This window comes from Pleurodeles waltl, chromosome 7 (assembly GCF_031143425.1).
Source record: "Pleurodeles waltl isolate 20211129_DDA chromosome 7, aPleWal1.hap1.20221129, whole genome shotgun sequence".
In the NCBI taxonomy this organism is placed as follows: domain Eukaryota; kingdom Metazoa; phylum Chordata; class Amphibia; order Caudata; family Salamandridae; genus Pleurodeles; species Pleurodeles waltl.
In genome coordinates, this window is record NC_090446.1 from 1457763043 (window position 1) to 1457777958 (window position 14916).

At 43.5% G+C, this 14916-nt stretch overlaps 1 protein-coding gene across 1 annotated transcript in view; it reads right to left on the reverse strand.

Annotated features, from left to right (window-relative positions):
• Positions 1-2439: 2439 nt before the first annotated feature.
• Positions 2440-14916, reverse strand: part of HCST (hematopoietic cell signal transducer) — a 71778-nt gene continuing 59301 nt past the window's right edge. The window contains exon 4 of the mRNA XM_069201118.1: positions 2440-6438. Within this exon, the coding sequence (XP_069057219.1) occupies positions 6401-6438 (38 nt within the window). The 3' untranslated portion in view covers positions 2440-6400. The remainder of the gene's footprint in view (positions 6439-14916) is intronic.

The following is a 14916-nucleotide window of genomic DNA, read 5'->3' on the forward strand; positions in this document are numbered from 1 at the left end:
CTTTTCAGAAATATTTTAAAACCCGATTTTAGGCTTGGAGTCTTGCTGAAGGCGATTTTAAAATCACCCAAGGCACTGTGTCCAATAAAGTAGCAACTGGCGATCCACATTGGACCAAAGACATATATTTTAATACAGTAAGAAGTCAATATAAATTCCCCTAGTATCTGCAGTGCATTTTATTGGGGTGAATGAATAAGGCATGGCAGCCATTAGACTTACAGGGCCAGATGTATGAAAGCATTTTGCATTCGCAAACGGTGCGAATGCCCGTTTGCGAATGCAAAATGCCATTTCAGAATGAATGAAATACATTCTGAACACAATTTTCCTTAAAATTGCGACCCTGTTTAGAGAGTCGCATATTGAGACTCTCTAAAGTAGAAATCGCAAATAAGGATTCTTTATTTGCAATTTCTTAACACATGTATGAAGCTATTCTTAAATGCGATTTTGGCATTTAGGAATCGCTAATTACCACCAAGTTGAACTTGGTGGTAACCATGTTCAAAATTAAAAAATGCATTTGAAATGCATTTTTAAATTGTACATGTAAAGCACACATGCCCTTTTGGCATGTGTGCACCTTACATGTCCCCAAAAATATTTTGGGGTGCCGCAGAGGGGGCCTTAGCCCCCAAGCACCCTGGGGTTTTGCATTTCCAAAATTGCGATTTCTGGTTCAGAAATCGCAATTTTGGAAATGCAAAAAATTTGCAGACATGGGCCAACAGGCCCATAGCTGCGAATGGGGCCAGTATCGCAATTTGTTGATTCAGCAGTAGCATTTGCGATTTTTAAGAAATCGCTATTACCGATTCGTCGCTTTACGTACAGTACATCCTCTCATACAGTACTGAATAAGCAAAAGCATCCACCTTTTTGCCCCACCACTTTCAAAGTCAGCAGCCAACACTGGTGCCCTGCAGTGTACAGAACACATGAAAAGTGGAAAAGTCCTTGACGCATGGTTTGTGTATTAGAATGGACCCCTTTCGGTATAAAACCTATGCTTCAGAGAATGCGCACTCCCTTGCCCTGTGGTGGAAGTGTGTGTTTGTTAGTGCCAGGCTGTCAAGACAGGTAAATACATTTTTTTCCATAAGATATCAGTTATGTGCATTTTTTCTGTCTCCCTTTGATGCAAGGCAGCAAAGCAACCTAGGTGCAGCACTAGCTTGCATCAAAAACTTGTAAATCTGGGCCTCGGTCTTACTCAATCTTACTAACTGTCACTGACCCTCAGTCACTTTCACTCACACTCAGGCTTACACCTGCACACACTCCCTCACAGAAACACACTCCCACCTGCAAGCATGCACACAATTTACAGTTTAAACCATTAATACTTATCACAGCTGTCATCAAAGGTTCTGTTCCAGCTTAGCTGCTCCATTTTTATTACTCTAATAGTGAATAATATATCACTCACTATTAGCATAATGAAAAGGGGCAGAAAATAAGGTATTTGCAGAGCTGCCCTAGTGTTCTTGACACTGGCTTTGCCACCTCTGAAGCCAGGGGTCGCAACAGCAGTGCCAGGGGTCACAAAGGGCAAGTCAGAGGTCGCAGCTGCGACCCATGGCGACCGCTATATAACATCCATGGAGCTGTGAAACGCCTGATAGTGCGCAAATTGGTCGACCAGTAATTACCAAAACCTGCACAATGGGTAATTACTTGCTGCTCAGTTTGACTCTGAAGTAACACGCTAACTGGAATGATGGACTTAGTAGCTTAGAAATAAGATCTTGAAATTTGGAAAGGTTAACTTAGGTCGAGCATAGCAGTGTGCAAACGCAGCTTTTCCAAGTATTGGTATGTATCTGGGCTTTTACCCACACCCACCGCATGCCCATCACTATCACTCGTTCATGGGCTTGCCTTTCAAAAATCCTTTATTTTCGTTGGTAAATGCTTTACGTTTGTCCCTCCCTGGGGCGGTTTTGTTACCGCCTTGGCTATCGACCCTGTTATAAGGACAATTGCACTTTTCCCGATAACTTTGACTGCGAGCGAATTTCCTTCTCCTTTTGTGTCTCTCCTTTGGGATCACAGCGGCGGCGCTTTGAATCGGCTCGCTTAAGTCAACAGCTTTACTTTTTTATTTTCAGTTTTTGTGGCAAGAAAAGTCCAGTTAGGAATTTACAACGCTAATAGCGCTAACTCGAGCAAACGTGAGAGCCATTGCATTGAAAATGCTTGTTATAGTTTGGGATCTCAAAACACATTAGTTCTGCTACTGAGTTTGCTACTTCCTCCCCAGACTTATTTTTTGATACTAGGTAGCTGTGCGTGCAACTAGGATTTAGTCCACCTCATTTAAGTCATAAAAATACAGAACCTCCAGATGAGAGTGGCCACAGATATACAAACCAGGTTGGCTAGACCACTAGTGGATGGAGAGGAGATGGAAGAAGTAGTTGGAGAAATTCGTGATTGAGCAGCATATTTTTATTTTCTCATTGCCAAATGCCTGGGAATCCAGCTAACCCATGCAACGTGTATAAATACACAATGCAACGGGTCAAACATTGTTAAGACTACCATTTGACGTTACTCCAGGATTTCAATAATATATACATGTTGTACACTTCATTGACTTTACGTAAACGCATGGATTTCAAATACATTTTATTTGTCATATTTTCATTTTTCAGATGCAAGTCCAAAATCATTGGGTCAGGTGTATATGTGTAGGATGATGTGATGGAGACCAGGGGGTGGGTATGTGATGGAGACGGGGGTGGGGGGTCCTAGGTGGTAAGTGAAGCCCTCCGTACAGTCTGGAAATGAGTCCCGCTCACCTGCTGATGAAGAAGGCATATCCCTTATTAGAGGGGCAGGGGTGTTGAAGGCAATGGAAGATAAAGTGATTGGATTTGAGGATAATGCCATTTTTCATAACTTTAATGCTTGACACATAACTTCCCTAAAGCCCACAAGAGAAAGGTGTTTCCATGAAGAAATTGTCAGAGCACAACTCTTGGAAGAGTGGCGAGACTATCTGGTCATGTAAACATGAGACAGCATAGCCCGGGTTTGTAGCATAGTTCCAGTAAAAGTAGAACTATAATACAACATTGGCCACAACTACCAGAGTATGTAAGACAACGAAGTGGAATCCCCATTGCCCAACACCAAAGATATATTGCTTCGGTTCATCGACAACATGTTTTCAAGGTGATTTTGCCCACTGGACAGTATCATGCAGCTCAAACACATTGCCTGCCAGTTTACATACCACAGCAAAGGACCTCTGAAGGAGCATTTTCTGCCAATAAGATAGGATTTCTAATTATATAGGTATTCATTGCTGAAACTTATATAAAACTGATTTATTAATGAAAAGCATTGATTATTAGAGCCAGTGTTGTAAGGTAAATAATGTGAACTCAGCTTGCATTAGTGACTTTGTTTCCAGTATAAAAGCGTGTACACAACTGCAAAATTTAACCCTATGAGGCTATTACAATGGACCAAAAATGTTCCTTTATTATATGCAAATGTATACATAAGCGTGACTACAATACTGGTGATTGTTTGCGCTCAAAGTACATTTTCACCAAAAACATTTGAAACTTGAAACAAAAGTTTTGCCAAACTACTGTGCACTTGTAAATACCATTTATCATAGGCATTTTTTAGTAAAACATGTTTGATGCAAGCCAGTGTTTGAAAAAAATATTAATATTGGTGAATCAGTATAAAACCATTATAAGCAACTTAAAAATATTATTAAAGTCAGAAACGTGAACTTGCAGGTATATATCCTTCCATTCGTGCAGATTTACAAGATTCAGAAATTCACAAACATTTACAGAAGTAGGCTGTAAATCATACTTCGTATAACATTTGGTGAATTCCATTTTTGGATGTTATCTCGTCCTTTCCTATTTCCGACGTTATACTTGCCCTAATTCTTGCCTTTCCTCATACTTGTTCTTCTGCTATCCATCTGCCTCTCTGTGCCTTCCTCCAACTTCACATGTTGCCCTTTCCGGTACCAGTAACTGGCTTTGTAAGCCCATCAGTCCCTCTCTCTGCCTTTCCACCAATCACCTGTGCACACCTTCTGCTTCTATAGAGAGCTTGATATCTGACATTTTCTCATTCTATCATCCGCCCATGTCTTTTCTGGTGTCATTGATGGGTGTTATACAAATAACAGAATCCCCCTGCCCTTTTCCAGTTCCCTCTGTTGCCACTTGTGCTTCGGTTGAGGGCTTTGTAGACACCACATTGTCGTTTAGTGCCTTCCCCCTACTGTCGTTTGATGCCTCTTCTGGTTCCACTGGACACCTCAAGTCTCAAGCATTTTACTTTATTCTCATTTTGCAGCGCTTGGTTTGCAAAGGAATGAGTGCCAGTGCCCAAATCTCTGCTGAGAAGCCTGCGACCTGTGCAATTAAATGTATGCACGCCTAGCACCAAAGTTGCATAGTCTTTTCTCACCCTTGTTCCTCAACTACAAGACACTACCTGCCCTTTATTTCACTCTTGCCAGTTCCTGCTTTCTCCCCTGGTGATGTTTTTTCTGCCTTTCATTTCCTCCGTGCTTCCAATGTCTTTGTTTTTTTTCCCTCTCTTTGTTTTGGTAAGTATCTAAAGCAGACAAATAAGTGCCGGTCCCCAAAATGAGCGCTGGTGGTCCCCACGAGCTCAAATTAAGCCCTGTCTTGCCGTATCTCCTGCTTCACTCTATTTCTTTAGGCCAGACTTGCATTTATTGTCCTCCCTGTTGCGTTTTTACCACGTCTCAGTCTTGACTCTCATCCTTGGTCAATAGCTTTGTTACTAACCGAAATGAACTCTGGAACACAGAGCCTATTAGCATACATTGTAGTTGTCTGGATAATGTGCACACAACAGTGATACCTCTGTTCTTCTTTCTGGCCTTTAAAGATGTAGTTATTGCCAACTGATGGGTAAACATGTCTTAGATGGATTGTATGGAGCACTCCTGTGCTGAAGCTTGGACTTGAAATTGATCACATTGCAGAAAAGAAATTTCTCAAAGCACGTGGGTGTCGTTTCTGATTCTCAGATTTGTATCCCCTTAAACTATGTACATCATTATCTTGGCCATGAATGATGAGTCACAAAAAAATCTTCTCCTCAAATGATGCTGCTTAGTTCAATTCTTACTCTTCTTAACATATGCCCAGTATGCCCAGATTTAATGTGGATGGGTTGATGCTGATTCAGTTTCAGTCTTTGATGAGAAGTTTTGGTGATTACATTTTTTCTGGAGTTTCTTGTGTTAATTTATATACTTACTTTGGAAAAGTTGCTAATACTTTGTATGTTATATGAGAGGGTTGATTGCTGCTTGTGTGATGTACACTCTTAGGTTGGGCAGCTTGATGCAGGTTTAGTTGTCCACAGTTTGAGATAGGAAAGGTTGTTTCAATTGTCAGCAGTTATTGATCAGAAAAGGATGCTACTTTTGATACGACCAGCACTAGAACAGATAGTATGGTGCTATATCAGTTATCTAGTGTACATTAATCTTGCAGTGGGGCTGATACTGCTTCTATTAGCTACAGTACAGTTCCATCAGAATGGCTGACATTCTTTCTTTTAGCTATGCTATAACCTTAGATCAGAAGGGCTAATGCAACTTCTAGATTCAAAGGGCTAATGCTGTATCTCTACTTGTAGATATGAAGGATGGGTGCTGCAGGACTGATATCCACTCCTAGGTTGGACTAGTTGAAGCTGCTATAGTTACCCACAATCTCAGATTGGTATGATTGATGTTGCTTCGGTTGTCTTCAAACTTGGATCAGAGTGTGTGTGTTAATGTTAGTTTTCAATCAGAAGGGCTGATCCTGATTCAGTATTCCATTGGAAGGTTTAATAGTGCTTGTGTTATTTCTAATCTTAGATCAGAATGGCTGCTGGTATTATTTCATGTCTTGGATTGAGGTCTCATGCAGTTATTTGACGTCTGTGTGCTACTTGACTGGGTGTTGCTTGTAGTTTAGCAGTATCCGTGCTGTGTGCTATTTCAGGCCTTGGATCTATCAGGACTGATCATTTTAGCTCACATTTGCAACTACACAGACCTGTGATATTTCCTGCGTCTGAGGTTTTAAGCAGTAGAATACTGGTGCTTGTTCCTTTAACTGAGATCAGAAGGGAGCTGTGCTGCTTTATGAATATCAACTCTGAGATTGGAGAAGACTAGGGCAGCTTTGTATATCTGAAGTTTGAAAGGGGCGACATTGATACTAAAGTCTACAGCTGAAGAGTAGAGGTTCTTCACCATGTCTCCGTGGTCGCAAAGTGGAGGAATATGTGGTGCTCTGGTACTGCATCGCTGATATGGTGTCGTTCATTGAAGGGGCTCCGTGTGATACTTCAGACCTCAGATGGAGTAATTCAGGCATTTTGACTATCTGTTTGGCATGTTCATGTACACCTTGTTTTCATCTGAAGAGGAAAAATGAATATGTTAGTTTTCAAAAGTATGTAACGGTAATCTATAACTATTTCATTGCACTATTCTAGAAACAGCAAACTAACAACAAACCATAAGGTGTGTATCACAAATTGTGCACATTCACTAAATCACTATATGACTAATGCACACCAGAACACTCTTCCTAAAACAACATAAAATCCATGTTAACACATTACCATGCTCCAAATATATGGCATTTTCACAAGCATTTTCAGAAGAACAAATGAAAAGATGTGTATTTGTGCATTACAAAACGTGCAAATTCACAAAACTGCTACATGAATAATGCAAATCAGAACACTCTTACAAAAACCACACAGAATCCGTATTACTTCATTACCATGCACGCAATCCTAATCCTCAGTACTGCCCTAAAATGTAGATAGCCTCATCACACACACAGCTTCACACTTTTCTATGCCAAATTTCTAGGATCACCAAAGCAATGTCAACATATTGTCAAAACAATACAGTTAACATAGTACTATATCAAAATATTGTATTAAATCTATAGTGCACATCACTAATATATTGTAGAGTACAAACTCCATGTAAATCCTTAGTGTGGTAGAGTTCGAGCATCCCATCTCCACCACAAGGATTTAGATGTAGTAGAGGTGTTGGTTACCAAGTCCATGGGTGACCTTAAATCTAGTGGCACTCTATTGGGTTACATGCATAGCATGGTTTCAGCTATGGTAGTGCTATAGTCCACCAAATCTGAAGCATGGTCGGTGACATGGCAGCCAAGAGCGGTGCATGCTTCACAGTATCCTATAGCTATAGTATTTCCTTTGAGATAATTTGCTGTAAAGCGACAAATCACACGAGGCTTCTGAACAGACAGGCGGAATAAGGTGCCCTGATACATTCTGCTAAGAGCATCTTGCACTAGGGTGGTGTTGGAAAATGGGTTATTGATAAGGGCTGGTAAGTATCTACACTTAGCAGTAGGCCATTAACCTGCACTTAGGTCCAGTTAGGTCTCAGTAAATTAAACCCAGCTCAACCCTTGTTAGCTTGGCAACGAGCGACAAGGCTTAACTTAGAAGACAGAGTGTAAAGCATTCAAATATCACAAAACAGTAATTAAATAAAACACAGGAAACAGTTTAAAAATCCAAAACCAATTTATCAGAATAGATTATATTTTTATCTTTAAAATGACACAAAAACGAATAAAATCGGATAAGGGGAACCAGAGATATGAATTTTTAAAGAATTATTGTTTTCTAGCGCCTAGAAACAAAAAGCGCCAATCTGGTTGCACCTCGACCGGGGCAAAGTCAAAGTTTAAGGCTGACCGCGATGGAGCCCGGCTTCAGCCCGCCGGAGGCCTCGGTCAAAAGTTTACCATCGGACTTAGTCGTTTTTCTAAAGATTTTCTTCAGCGGGACGAACCGGCCAGTCCAATCCGACCTCCTGGAACTCTTCCTCGGATACGCGTCGCAATGACCCTCGGTGGAGATGTTTACCTTCGGACTTAGTAATTTTTTCGAGGTGAAAATCCTTCGACCGGGGCAAACCTGGATCTTGATCTGACGTCCTTAAAGCCCTCCTCGGATACGCTGGCTGGGAGGTCCCGGTCAACTTTCTACGTTCGGACTTAGTCTCTTTTTTGGAGATTTTCTTCACCGGGACGAACCTGCAAGTCAGGACGGGTCGCGATTGATGCAAGCCGGCTAGAGTTGCCGCAGCGGGTTGGTCCCTCTATGGAGCTTTTGTTTCAAAAGTTCTCCAAACTTCTGGGTCTTCTTCCAGATGTTCCTTTAAGGTTCTTTTGGGGTCCACAGCTCACCCCAAGGTTCCAGAAGCTCTGAGATGATCCTTGGGGGTGTGGACTACAACTCTCAGAATGCACCTGGCGCAAACTCCTTTTTGCCCACTGGACAGTGGTCAGCTGGTTGGTTTCTTCAGGAGTGTGTGCTCTGGTTAGCAAGTTTTCACCTGTAGCAAACAGGCAGTCACTCCTTGAACCAGTTGAAGCCAGGCAAAGTCCTTGTTGTGGTGAAGCCCAAGTGTGCAGCTGGTGCAGTCCTTCAGAGTGCAGGATCCAGGTGCAGGCCAGGGGTCCAGCAGGGCAGTCCTTCTTTTCCTGCAGTTCTTCCTTGTTGGAATCTGATGGGGATCTGAGGTGTGGGTGCAGGTCTGCCAGTTTTATATCTGCTCCTGAGTGAAAAACAGGGGTGCCCTGGTTCTCCAATCAGGTGCAGGGACCTTCCCCCTGTGATGACCACTTCCTGGGAAGTGTGGAAAAAATCAATCCCAGGGAGCAAAATTCCTCAAACATCCATCATGGCTTAAAGTGATTTTTGGAGGTTACATCTGGCTGAGCCCGCCCACTGGTGTGGCTAAAAATCCTAAACACACCCCTCTCCTGCCCTATCCTAATCTAATCAACGGGGCACCTAATTGTCTGGGTTTGCAGGATGTGGGGGTGTTGCTGGGTTGCTCCAAATGTCCTTCTCTGCCTTTGAAGACCAGTTTGGCAGCCCTCCCCCTTCCTGCCTCACCATCTGCTGAGGGGAGATCTCCTCCCACAGGCACATCTCTTTGTGTGAAGCCAGGCCACTTCCCACATCACCAGGGCAGCCTGGCCAGGCTGCCAGAGGCTGGCCAATCAGAGCACATCAGCAAAAACAGTGCAGGGCTGAAGTTGGCAACTTTTCAGGTAAAGTTTAAAACTCTTTACCTGAACAAGTTATATTAAATCCCACAACTGGAAGTTGTGGGATTTATTATAACAGTTAATTTGATACCAAACTCTTTTTATCTGTTACTTAAGGGGACTTTTAAAATTAAAATAAAGTCTCCCCATTCTAGCCTATGGAGGCCATTCACTACAATGAGGGAAAAAAGAATGTGGCTGTTTTATCTCACCAGGGCTTATAAAACTATTTTTATAAGGTCCCTGCTTATAGTTACATGGCACCCAGCCCTAGGGGCACATAGGGCACACCTTAGGGGTGACATATGTAAAAATAAGGTAGTTTAAGACTTTGGAACTACTTTTAATTCTAAAGTCGAATTTGCATGTAACTTTAATTTAAAAGCAGCCAGCAAGGCAGGCCTGCCTTTAAAATGACACTGGGCACCTCGACATTGCACCTATGGGGGCACTACCTATGCTGGGGTCCCTAAACCTCCAAGTCCTACCATATACTAGGGACTTATAGGTAGGTTAACTTTGCCAATTATAATTAGCCTAATTTGCATATCCACTTTACACAGAGCACTGGCCCTGGGACTGGTGAGCAGTACCTAGGGCACAGCCAAGAGTCAGTAACCACCAGTACCTGTCCAAAAAGTCTGGGGGTGACCAGGGTAAAAAGGAGGACTTTCCTACAGGTGGCCAATAATTCATTATAGCAATTTACTTTAAATGATGGGGCCACAGGTGCTGCTGTGGAGTTGGAGTCGGGTGTCCCAGATGTTGGGACACAGCACTCAGGACTCACGCTGTGGCGGGACTTTCGGAGGTGCTGCAGTGGCATCAGGCCTGCGATGTCGGTTGTAGTCGTTGCCCTCAGCGGTGAACACAACTCCAGCGCAGGCAGCAGCATGACGTCGGACAGCAGAGCTAGTTACAAAATCGCTCCCAGTCAATGTACTTGGGGCCATATGTACGAACACTTTTTCCCATAGACACAGAATGGGTAAAAACCTTTGCTACATCTGGCCCTTGGTTTCCTCTTGGTTTTACCAGAATTCACTCCCAAATGCCCTGGAACTGGATTTGGCAACACTTGGTGAGTCAGGAGCCTCAGCAAGAGAGCTCAGGTGCTGGCAGATTAAGTCTTGGATGTCCCTGAGGCTTCTAACAGGAGGCAAGCTCAATCCAAGCTCTTGGAGAACTTTTGGAAGCAGGATGTAGAAAGCAAAGTCCAGCCCTTCCACTCCCGGGACAGAAGCAGCAGACCAGCACAGCAAATCAACGGGCAGAATGGCAGTGCCCCCTACAGCATCCAGCTCTCCCTTCCAGGCAGAATGTGCTCAGTTCAGAAGGATTTTGAAGTTGTGGACCAAGAGGTCCAATACTTATACTAATTTCTGCCTTTGAAGTAGGCAAACTTCAAAGGAAAGTCTTTGTAGTGCACAAGACTCTGCCTTTCCTTGCCCAGGCCCCAGACACACTCCAGGGGGTTGGAGACTGCTTTGTATAAGGACAGGCACTCATGTGCAAGTGTCCGCTCCCCCCACCACTCTAGCCCAGGAAGACCCATCAGGATGTGCAGGGCACACCTCAGCTCCTTTTGTGTGACTGTCTAGAGTGAATTCACAACCAGCCCAACTGTCATCCTTTCCCAGACATATATGCCACAGCCAGGCAGAGGCACAGAATGAAGAAAAGCCCACTTTCTAAAAAGTGACATTTTCAAACTTAGAATTTAAAAAACAACATCACCAAAATATGTACTTTTAAATTTTGAGATTACAGACCTCAATCTCATATCTCTATTTGCTCCCAATGGGAAATTACAAGTGAAATGAGAAAACATACTTAAAAGATATTTTATGGCAATCTCTATATTAACTTATGAGAAAGACTGCAATAGCGATAACTGAATTTTGCAGTATTTCACTATCAAAACACACCAGTAAATGTCCTCCATTTCGATACACCGCACACTGGCCATGGGGCTGCCAACTTAGGGGTGACTTGCATGTAGTAAAAGGGAAGGTTTGGGCCTGGCAAGTGGGTGTGCTGGCCAGGTCGAACTGGCAGTTCAAAACTGCACACAGACACTAAAGTGGCAGGTCTGAGACATGTTTACAGGGCTACTCATGTGGGTGGCACAATCAGTGCTGTAGGCCCACTATCAGCATTTGATTTATAGGCCCTTGGCACACATAGTGCACTTTGTTAGGTACTTACAAGTAAATGAAATATGCCAATCAAGGATTAAACAATCACCAACACCATTTAGACAAAGAGCATATGCCCTCTAGCACTGTTTAGCAGTGGTAAAGTCCCCAGAGTTCTACAGCCAACAAAAACAGGTCAGAAAATATAGGAAGAAGAAGGCAAAAGGTTTGGAGACAACCCTGCAAACAGGGGCAAGTCCAACAACCTTGAACTGTTTCCAATGATTGGTACATGTCAGAATCACAGTTTACCACTTTCTTCAAAGTTCAACTCACATAGGCCCTCATTTGAACCTCAGTGGTCTTTTTGCAAGACCGCCGAGGTACCGCCGTGCTGAAGACCGCCAGTGCAGGTGGTTTTCCGCACAGCGTATTATGACTGCTGGCAGCCCTCTGTCCTTTTTCAGACGGAGAGCCGCCAGCAGCTATACTGGCGGTCGGAGGGGAAGTGGAGGCTGCTCCACCTCCACCACCACGTCATCAGAACACCGCCCACCAAATCACGTTCCATGATTCGGTGTGGCGATGTTCTGGTGACAGGGAGCTGGCGGAGGAGCAGCCCCCATGGATCCCGTTCCCTCCCAGAGGATCACTGGACCAGGTAAGGTGATTGTCTGTTAGGGGAGGGGGGTGGAGGGGTTGTTGTGTGCGTGCATGGGGGTGTGAGTGTGTAGAGGGGGCGTGTGAGTGCGTGTATGCAAGCGGGTGTGTTGGGGGTGTGGAAAATGTGTGCATGTCTGTCTGTATGTCTGTGTGTATGTGTGCGTGTATGTCTGTGAGTATGTGTGCGTGTATGTCTGTGTGTATATCTGTTGGAATGTCTGTATGTGTGCGGGTATGTGTAGTTATAGTGTATGTGTGCGTTTAGGGGTGTGTGTCAATGTTGAGGGGTTGGGGGGTCCTGCCACCTTTGAGGGGTGGTAGGGGGGTCAGGTGTGGGGGAGGACTCGGGGGTGGGGGAGGGGTTGGGGGAGAACCCTATCAGTGCCAGGGAAGGAATTCCCTGGCACTGATAGTGCCTACCGCCATGGATTTAGGGGTGGTACAGAACCCCACGAAATCCATGGCGGTATGCGGGGTCGTGATACCGCCGGCGGTGTAGTGACAGCCGCTGATCTGGAGACTGAAGTCTCCAGCCCAGCGGTCATTACCACCCTGGCGGTCGGAGTGGAGAAGTGGCGGTTTAGCATGGCGGTCACCACCATGCTTGTAATGCCATTTTTTTTCCGCTGGCCTGTTGGCGGTATTACCGCCATTTCTCGACCGACCACCAGGGTTGTAATGAATGCCATAATGTTAACAAGATCATTAGTTAACAGTTACCAAATATTATGTGAGCCTAGAAATGTTCATGCGTGGGAGTCACATTGCCCTGAAGGAGTAACTTTTGTATGTTTGCTTAAGAATGCGTCATCACTGTAAACAGCTTTATGAATCAAAAGCTCTCTAACAACAGACATGGCTACTCCATTGACTAACAGTGCCAACATAAGACTAAAGTAGAAGATACACATAAAAGTCACAGCAAGTCTAATATGTTCAACAGGCTGTGACCCAGCGCTCAATCATGTCATCAGTGCAGGCATATGACTAGTTGTACAAAGATGTACTCTGTCAGCGTTGACCTAATGCTGATAGTTCTAGTGAGCTGACATTGTGTAACATAAAAAACACATATTTACAAACAGCAATTGACGATGTCCCAGTTGTCAAATATAGCTGCCATACAGACGTGCCATGTGTCAGCAGGACACATTGTGGTATGTTGAGAGAAGATTGGGGTTGTGAAAGGTGGCACATACCTTCTATCAAAACAAAATGGTATGTGTTGCTCTGACGTCAGCGCTCTCCCTCAAAATGCCTGCTTCTCTTTGAGGCTGAAATATTTTCCGAAGCCAACAAAACTGGCTCCTTTTTCAATATCGCATTATCTAGATCAGGAAATGCACTTGCAATAAATCAAATCTCCATCTCAATGTTTTCTTACAGATTTCTTTTATGACAGATCCACTCCTACTGACATGGAATGCAAAACCACAGCATGTTGTGGTGGATATCTTCAATTTCACTCACTGCCAGTGAAAAGTAGTTAAAAGAACACAGAGCTCCAACAAGGTAAGAACAAATCAGCTTGATTGCCACCTCATCCACAGCTTACCCAAACCAACTGTCACTACCCAGAACCTCTTTTCTCGCACACTTCAGAACATCAAGGCTATTCTGAGTATGAGCAGATAGAAAGCAACATCTGGATGTGTGACTAAAATAAGAATACTACACTTTTGCTACATACATTAATGTTTATTTGGACCTAATTGTACAATCATGTGGTCAACAATATGTGGGTGATCTGGAAGATAGGGATAAAGGTAAACAGGAGGTCTGGTCAATGATTCCTAGAAATGGTTTGTCAACTGCTGTGTTGTACGAAGCAAAGATTGTCCAAGTCCTCTTTATCACTTTGGGCAAAGTAGCTGTGTACTTCTTGTCTTTTAGTATAATAACTATGCAAGAGAGTGAGTAAATAGTGTGCAAGATAAAGGATGTTCTTTGAGAAAGAAGAATGGATTCTTTTAAGGGGGATATCTAAGCGCACATTTGATGGATACATGTCAGCTGGTGAAACATCTTATTAACAGATTTTCAAAGAAGGCACACTGTAGGCCATTGATTAGCTTGGAGATGAGCCAGTCCTGGTAAATGAGTCCCCTTTGCCACCACTGTTTCTTTCTCTTTCTGAAAAGGGTGCAATATTTGGCTCAGAAGATGGCCAAGATTTCCAGCAAAGAAGTGGTGAACCACTTCTCAGTAATAGTAAGGAGAGTGAGATCAACTTTGAGCAAGTTGCAGATGTTGGCACTACTTTGGGAGGCCGATTTTACATTGATAAGGAAGACTCAAATGCAATTTTCCTTGTAGGGTAGTTTTCCGCTGGGGAATATAGGTGGTTTTAGTACAGTAGGCTATGATGCTGTCGGACAACCCCCTTCTCCTGCTTCTTTGTAGTAGCTGGTTTGTCTGGATTCACTTTCCTGTGAGAGGCAGGTGGGGCCAGGCAGGTAATAGGCCCGGCAAGCATAGACTAAATATGAAGAGTAGGAGAGACTGAAGTTTAGGTCATGGCTACATTGTCTTTGGAGTAGATGGGTGCCTTTCAGGGAGGTGAATAGTTGACTGAAGAATAGGGAGTTGAGCAAGCTGATAATTCATAGAACGACTACCAGAAATGTGCAGGTTTTGGCCTACAGCTTCCAATGAAGGTCAGGTCCTGGGTGCTGTTGTTTCATGTGTGACTAGCTGTCTGTGTCTGTGATGGTTTTTTTTGTGGCAGGAGTATAATATAGTTAAAGGATGCCCAATTTAAACATTTTTTTTTTTTTTTGTGATTTTAAAAGAGAGTAGTTAATTTCTCAACCAGCTGGGTCAGATCAACAAAGCCAATCTACTGGGCTGCCAGGGGGACACATATAGGTGAAAGAAATGAAAGAAGATATGTTTGCTGAATAAACATTATTTCACTAAAGTTTTGGAAGGGTACCTGATGAAATTCAAATGTAGAGGGAATGAGGGAGAGAGCAAAG